Source organism: Ambystoma mexicanum, chromosome 6q (genome assembly GCF_040938575.1).
Source record: "Ambystoma mexicanum isolate Mex_15411 chromosome 6q, UKY_AmexF1_1, whole genome shotgun sequence".
Classification (NCBI taxonomy): Eukaryota; Metazoa; Chordata; class Amphibia; order Caudata; family Ambystomatidae; genus Ambystoma; species Ambystoma mexicanum.
This window is the reverse complement of record NC_090937.1, coordinates 852597118-852605754: the sequence shown is the minus strand read 5'-3', so window position 1 is coordinate 852605754 and position 8637 is coordinate 852597118. Positions and strand designations below refer to the sequence as shown.

At 43.5% G+C, this 8637-nt stretch overlaps 1 protein-coding gene across 1 annotated transcript in view; it reads right to left on the bottom strand.

Moving 5' to 3' along the window:
• Positions 1-4650: 4650 nt before the first annotated feature.
• Positions 4651-8637, bottom strand: part of SMIM31 (small integral membrane protein 31) — a 188039-nt gene continuing 184052 nt past the window's right edge. Inside the window, exon 2 of the mRNA XM_069631378.1 lies at positions 4651-5260. Within this exon, the coding sequence (XP_069487479.1) occupies positions 5058-5260 (203 nt within the window). The 3' untranslated portion in view covers positions 4651-5057. The remainder of the gene's footprint in view (positions 5261-8637) is intronic.

Genomic DNA, 8637 nt, shown 5'->3' with positions numbered 1-8637 from the left:
CCAATTCCCTTTTATGCATTTTGTATTGGTCTCCAAAACATTTTCGTTGCCTTGAGATTAGATGTGACTAGATCCGTGTGAGATGTCCATTACCCTGATACCCAAAATCCATGGCCAGGACATTCATTAGTCCAAGGAACACGGTTAGCAAAGAGAGTCTCTTCAGTAAATATAGTGGCTGCATGCATGTTTTCTGTGTCAAATGGAACCCACAAGACCTACTGCTATGATTTTCTTCCACTTTCTTGTGTTATCGGTTTAATCCACTGAAAGTGCTGACAGGCCAAAAGTTCTTTCCACTTACGCCCTCTTTATCTCTTAAATTATTTTTCAGGAAGCAGCAGTGTGCCTTTCTTAAACGCAAAGATGGCGTCATAAATTAAGGTTGCTAACCAGTCGCCCATGTTCCGGACAGTAGCAAAGTGCAGGTACTCCTCTAGGCCTGCTTCGCTTAACCAGTTTCCTCTGTTGAACGTGACACATGTTTAAAACCCTCTTCCAGTTCAACTTTACACAGAATGTAAGATGTAAGTCATACCATTATTTCACAACACATAATGAGGCTAATTCCATTCACTATTCACGAATCATCAAACACTGCGTACTTTCCGAAGTGTGGAAGAGTCATGGCATCAGGGCTTAGCATTTGTTCGAATAAGGTGCACAATTTTTCTGTATAGTTTAAGCTTTAAACGTCCCCCAAAAACAGAAGTGCAAATGGGGGCTATCTTAAGGTTCTTTGGATAGTGAAAGCAACCCTATGGTGGTGTGAACAGCATGCAATACAATTGGATTTCTCACAATAGCACCTCGAGCAGGCGCTAAAGCCATTAGATTGCTTGCAATGCAGGCTTTGTCCACTGAAAAATGCCCGCCAGTGGACACAGGCCGTGATCTAATCTGTACCACTCCCATTTCTAAAATAAATTCAATGAAAAGTGAAAAAGTGGATTTTCTCATATTTATTCCTTCTTGCCTGTACATGGGCATCACTAGTCCTCCCCGAGAATGGACAAGAGTGTCCCACGAGCGGTGGGGAAGGAGATCACATGGAAAAAGGCTAATTTCTTTTTATTGAATTAGCAACCACTCTTCTCTCTGTTCCACACAGGTGGCAATCGTGAAAATCACCAGCTTGTACTGGCACCAGGTACCTTTTTAAAAGCCAGTTTTTTTACATTAAAGCAGCATTCAACAGGGTTTCTAGCAAAAAATACTATGGGAAAACCTTGCATAACTGGGTATCCCAACCGGGCTATTGTGATCCTTTGTTAGCCTATAATCAAGTAACATAGGGAGAATTAGCAGGAATTTGGCAGGTGACACCACATCGTCAATTAACATCCATCTTGGTGTAAGACGAGGCTGTGTACTAGCCACTACTTTGTTTTCAATATATATTAATAAGTTGATCAACAGATTGGAGCAGTTGGAGACAGGTGCACCTAGAATGGGCCATGGTGTCATTCCCCTTCTGCTCTTTGCTGATGATGCAATTCTGATATCTAAAACCCCTGTGGGCTTAAGAAAACAAGTAGACGCTTTGGCTGCAAAGAATGCGTCGTCAAGATCAACATCCAAAAACCCAAAACAATGGTCTTTCACCCGCTCTACAAGAAACAACCAAAATGAAGTATAATAATAGAGGGACAACAGAACGAGCAAGTAGACACTTTTGATGATTTCGGGATAAGATTTTCAGCCAATGATATCTGGTCTACCCAAATAGAGAAAACAACCGTGAGCTTAGACAGAATTAGCAATGCCATTCTGAAATTGGCCTACATGCATTGTAATGCTCCTCTAAGCTTCAAATCTATAATATTCAAGCAAAGGCCACAGCTGTATCTGGGACTGCTATTTTGGGATACTCCAGATCTGATAGACTACAGGTAATAGAGAATAAATTCCTGAAGAGGATTACACTGCTACCTAGGAGCACCCCTAGCATAGCCCTACATATAGAACTAGCCGAACCCAATATAGAGGACACAACAGCCAGTAGGCCAATCCTATATTGGGTACCTCTTTGGGCTTCTCCTGATTTGTCTAAATATCGGGAAGCCCTAATTGACCTAATATCACAAAATGCAGGGAGAGATATCCAGTGGTGTAAATATGTCAAGGAGAATTGAAAACTCTGGAACTAGAACATCTTTGGATGAATCTCCCCTCGATTAATGCCCGAACTAAGACACTGGTCCAAGAAGCATACTTGACAAGGTCAAAAGCAAATATTGAAAGCTATTTTAGATCCTCAGCACTAGCTCGTGATGATCAATGCTACAAGTCAGCACTTGGGCTGGAAAGATATTTGAATATTGTCAACCCACCATTTGCAAGATCGAAAGAAAATTTGAAGCATTTCCTGTTGCTCTGTCCTCATTATCTTGAATGCAGGAAATGTTACCTAAAACCTGTTTTGTTGAAATATAACGTCAGATACTGATCTGATGCACTAATCTTGTCCAGGTGTACTGCTGACGAATTGCCGGCATTTGCATTCTCTAAATAAAGTCATTGGGCGCGGCTCTTGCGAAAGAAAACTTTTTAGCATCTACTTATGTGTGACATTTAAGTAAAGCTTAGTGTGTCTTATCCATGTGATGATCATAGAAGAACATTAAGGAACCATGTTAATGGCCTTATTTTAAATTTCTTGCACTTTATCAATGGAACATGTATTTGATATTGCGATTCCATTCAACGAGAACATGACTATGGGCCTCATTACAACCCAGGCATTAACGGTTTAACGCCTGATTACCATTTTAACGCCTGCTTTTAGCAGGCGTTAAAATGCAAGGAGCTAACCCGCCTTGGTGCTAATTACGGCACCGTAATTTACGGTGCCGTAATTAGCGCCTTCCCCACTCCCATTATGCCCTATGGGGCAAAAATGGGAATGGGGAAGGGTAAATCCGCCATCCACCATGGTGTAAACGGAGTTTACACCATGGTGGTAAAGTAGGGAACTTACCGCCTGGGTTGTAATGAGGCCCCATGTCAGTGTATGTCGAAAACTTGTGATGTCGATTTATTGTTCATCTTTTATATGTTTTATGGATTTATCCGATATAAACATCTGTTGAATTAAATTGATAAGCACTTGCTACAGTCAGGCCTTTATCTCAGTTTGTCAGGCATCCTCCGGTGCACCCCTCCAAGCAAGTTATTATTGCCTGAATGATAATGCAATCTGAGTATAACTCAAGCGGAATTCTATAAGCTTTTAAAGGTGTCTGGATTTGAGCCAATTCATGTAGAGACAGCAGTTGAGAAGGAGGCACAAACCTTTCAAACCATGGGCCATGATATTTAATTTGCACCCCATATTACTGTACACTCCACACAGAAGAAATGCCCCAAGGCCTGGAGTTTTTGAAAATGATGTGTGGTCCTGTTTCCTCCCTCTCTTGGGTGGGTCTTTGTGCACTTTAGAATACACTCTGCTCCACACATGGGGCCCAATTCATGGAATTATCTGCGTGGAAAATAGGGAATTTGCGTGCCAAACCACGTGTGAAATCCTGTTTGTCTATTCATGGAATAGAATTCGCTGGACTTTCTCAGGACTTGCGTGGAGTTCACACAGGCTTGACACGTCTGTGCGAGCAGTTGAGTGGCTTCCGCGAGGCACCACGCAGAGAGGACTGGGAAGGGGGCGGAACACCGAAAATGTGGAAGAACATGAAAAAAAAGTGGGCGTGCCGAGGGACGGCCGGCAGGCAATCCCTCGCCCACCCACAATTGCACCAAACTACACATATTCATGGAACCACCTGCGCAGCCTCTCGGCATAGAAATGGCCATGCAAACCCCTCGATCGCTAAGCCACCTGAAGGCAGGTGTAAAGACACTTGTGCATAGGAATCGCAGTGCAGAAGTGGGATTACATGTCAGATTTAGTGGTGCGTGTACGCAACAGGGGCCTCGATCTAACTTAGGGGTGCGCATACTTAGTGTAGCAGGGTGCAGGAACAGTTTACGGGGGTTTGCACGCAGATTTTCCGGGTTTAACCCGAATTACGAATTTTCATATGCATGTTGTCGGGGTGGGGCAACAGTTATGGGGAACTCTGCACAGGGTACCCATGATGCAGGCTTGCTTGCAGGGGAGCACGCAAAGGTAGCTATTCTGGCTGTTTATGCTTTGCATGGAGGCGTGTCTCGGGCGTTTGGGCGTGACTTGCGAATACGGTTACTTTGCGCCGTACATTCCATGAATACGCAGTGCATGCATTTTTTATCCTGCCGGCAGGCTCGCGCAGTATCGGTCTCGGCATGCGGCAATTGCTGTAGAAATGCACACTTTTCCATGAATGGGGCCCATTGGTGTATATTCTTTGTATCGTTCATGGGAGAGGAGGTTGTTTGCCCCAGCCTATGCCCCAGAGTGGAGAAAATACAATGGACCAATGGGAATTCCTCATCGTGCTGCATAGGAAATATCCCAGGCAAACTAGAGGAAGGCCCTCAGTGAATGAGCCTGAGGATGCTGTGTACTTGCTCCTTGTGTCCCAGAGAAGGCCTCTTGTGATCACTACTTTAATTCTAATGCACTTAGTTGCAAAGTCTGGACTAAAACTCCAGTTTTGGTGCAACATCACCATTTGGCCGGCAAATTTCACCCCATAACATGACCCACAGTTTTGTTATAAGGATTATATTCTTTTATATAACAACCGTTCATACCTCTCCATTTATTCACTGAGAAAACACTTAAATTAGCACATGTATTCCAATTTGTATGCTGTTTTTTATGTAAGAATTTACTAAATAAATGTTACGTTGCACTCCAAATAGTGTCCAGTCGCTAAGAAAGAATTATGCCACTGTTTGCTAAAAGATGGCACATGTTTTTTTCAGATCTCAGCTGGCCATGGCCGTTAAGACCAGTGGGCGCCATTTTGTTGCTTTTGAAGTTCATGAAGTGGGAGCATGAAAGGGGTCCCCTCTCTCGTCCCTTAACAAAGCAGTTCCTGCCAAGTATCGCTTTTGTCCTGACATTAGAGTTCCACGGCATGCAGTGGGCAGCCCCTTGCCGTGGCAGTTTCTCAGCTCTCTGACTCCGGACCCCTGACGCCCTCTCCTTCCTGTAGTTCATTTCCGGTCAGCAGGCTTTGTTGCAAATCTTCAGAGGGGCTGCTTTCATCCTGAAGTGCTCGAACCCTGCTTGCAGCCCCGGGGCTGGCTCTCGCTTTCTTCCTGCTGGCCTTTGTCTTTTTGTGGTTTCCTTCTGGCAACCAGCCTCTCCTTTCTGTGTAAACAGATGAAAGAAGGGAGAGAAAAGTGATACGTAATGGTATGAGAGTTGGAACACAACGTGAACGAGCAAAGAGAACAGATTAGGTAGTAAGAATGACCTGACGTTTGGAAATAATGCATTTCTCAGCTGAGTCAACCAAGAGTATAATCCCCCAGGAAGCAGCTCAAGATGTCACCCTTTCAGTGTACACTTTGATGTGACTGCAGATAAACTGCACTTACCAGCTCCCCAAGACGAGCTGGCTACAATCTGTCACAGGTATTTCCACAGGCAAACCAACACATTTGCGTTTTTCTCGGATTGGAATGGTAACACTTGAGAAATGTAGTAAAAGGCGACGCTGCTTTCGCTAGCAATGGGGTGCCAGTGTGAGTTCGAGACATTGGATGCTGACGTGCATTGCCTCAGTGCCCGTCCCATATCTCTAAAACAAAAGGATGCCAGCTAAACGTGTGGTCTGTTCTGAGAGTTACTTGGAAACACCGGCAAAGCTGCCCTTCTGTTTGGGAAAGCTGTGCCTCTGTTTACAGAGGGGGTTTAATTGGCAAACACATCTGCCATTCATTTAGACATGATTGCATGGAATGCTAAAGCAGAACGAAAAGGGGTTAACGAACTTAAAGGGGTTAACTATTCATACAGAATGCAGGACACATCATCTGCCACCTTTTGAAGCCAATGGATGCATTTTTCATTGGTTGTCAAGGGTATGATATAACATGACAACACGCAGTTCTTAAACAGGTATACACCACAGAGGCTGCCTTCAGGCGAACACATTTGAGAACATTAAACTTATTTTCAGGCAGTGTTGAAGCTAGTTTAACATCAAGCAACACCGATTTGAATGTAACATTGGCGCCTAGAAACACTTGAGTACTGGTGAGTTATAAATGCCATATCATATCGTACGTTTTTAATGTTTTTATGCGGCACAACACTTTTATTAACAGCACATTATTTGCTTAAGGCAACATGAGCATAATGACAGTGAGAATTTACACAGTGTGTGTTATTGATAAACTTAATCAGAACAGGGTGTTACTAGTACCGTAGGAACCATGTCATGGTTTTTTCAACATGGGTATAGGATGCAATGCCAAAGGGGCAGGATTTGGCGTTGGAGAATGGCAGCTATGGAGCCTTGTCTCTTACTTTGGGAGGGGGCCCCCCTCGGTGGCAGCAGTATGGTCCACAATGATCCAGAGAACACCTTTTGGGTATGAGCAGTCACCCTTGAGTGCAAGCACGATATACCTATCCAAGACAATCCGTGGGCGCCAGCACATTGCGCCACAATTATCAGAAGAGGTACCTGGTCGAGAACATCTGTGGCTATGAACGGGAACCCCCAAGGGAAGGCGCAATGAACCTATCCCAGAGATCCACTGGTGCCAGCACGAAGAGCCACATTTATCAGAAAGCACAGCTATCCTAGAGAACACCAGTGACACCATCAATAGTCTGGTCACTATTATACATGAAGCAACACTATAGTCAGTTGAATCATGAGTGTGGTTTTTTAAGCCTACACAGAGAACTAAATCACTCATCAGGACCAACAATTGTGAAGTCTTTAGGCACTGGCAAACGTGACAGGTTGGTTGAATTGCCCAGGATCACACACTTTCATTAAGAGGTTAAGCAACGAATTGAGCCTAGTGTGCAATTTCTGGACTTTACCAAACTGTATCTAGTTCTAGTCATATAACAAAGTGTAAGTATTTGTGCATGTTTGACTTGCATGATCTAAACTAATACACTGTTTTGGAAAACTGACAAGGACACATCTCCCATTACACCCCAATCTTTAAAAATAAAGAACTTTATAGAAGAATGTTATGGCAAAGGTGAACGATGCTGGCTTAATTGTCTCCCTCACCAATGGAACTATACACGTACCAGAAGTGATATGATTCCAACAAATCTCATCTGGGTTTTTCCATTGCATTGCATTTTAAACCTTTAAAGACACCAAGGCACAGATGTGTGGGCTGTTATTCATGATGTACAGAAGAACATTTGAAAGTGTATAAAAAGCAATCCTTTTTTGCGACAAATAAGCAGACCTGAAAATAGGCTTGCCACAGGTCTGTCATATTGGGATGGCTCTTTTCTGCCTAGGAGCACTTCCAATGAAATGGCCTACAGAAAAGGAAGGAGCAGGCAATGCCCTAAACAACTCCTTCAAAATGTGAAGGGCAAACATGTTCACAGTAGACAGCACAGTGCTATTCAATGAAATAAGATGATTTGTCCAGTAGCACTGTATCGTCTGGTGATAAAGCTGGACTATGAGCATCAACACTTTGGTTCCACATGTTTGAATTTGCCAACCTAATCCTTCCCCAGACTCGCACCTTGTGGATTGCTGCCCAATTTTTTCAACCCTCTTCAGGATGAAGTGTGCTCTACAAGTGTACCATACTCATTGTATGTTCATTTTTATCGCTAGTGTGATCTTTGTTTTGCAACACAGTAGGTTGTTGGGATTCACATTCAATATCGCCAAGCTGGAAAGAGGCTTAGGTTGCGCATGTTGCATTAGATTAGTAGTGCTGTTAGATTAGGTGTAATGTGGCAATTTAGTATGTGTTTGGTGTAGTTAGAGGAATTGGGCTAAGTGTTACTTTTGTTTAGTTCTGGATATATTTTAGATTTGCATCATGCGATAACATAATCAGAAGTCATGTGGGACACTATTATTGCGCAATGTACACTGTGAGGTGATGTGGTAGTTTGGAACATGGTATACGTGGGGCTCGACAATGGCTCAGATTGAAGACATGTTTTGGGATGTGAAAGTAGGGGTTTGTTGTGAGTAATATGGAAATATCACATATCGCAGGTCCCTTATAGCTGGAGTTTCAGTAGATCGGAGTGTCTTTGGTTTATGGTGATGAACTTTGTTTGGCCTGGAGAGGTGGGTGACAGGGTCAAGGAAGGGGGAAGGAAGCAGACTGCATTTGGGCAGATGCTGATAATATCAAATGGTCACTTGAGACAAGGATTAAATGAAGTGTCATAAGGTCTCGGGTTAATGACTAGATGGGTTTGTGGATACAGGGAATAATATTCCTGGGAGCATGGAGTCTTGTTGTTAAGGTGAGTCGAATTGGGGCTAGTTAATAAAAGACATGGAAGGGGTGCGAGAGGCCAGAGTTTGCCTGTCTTTTGTGGGTTTCGTTTGGGCTCTCATCAAGATAAGCAGGATGTTTGCTGAAGGCTGTATGATCTGAGATGGTAGTCGCATATAAGGTGATGTGAAGGAATGTAGAGGGAATAATATGGGACGCCAGCGCACCTGGGACGATAACATGTTTATTGCTGGATGAAAACAATGATTCCTTGTTTCTCTCCCTCCTCTT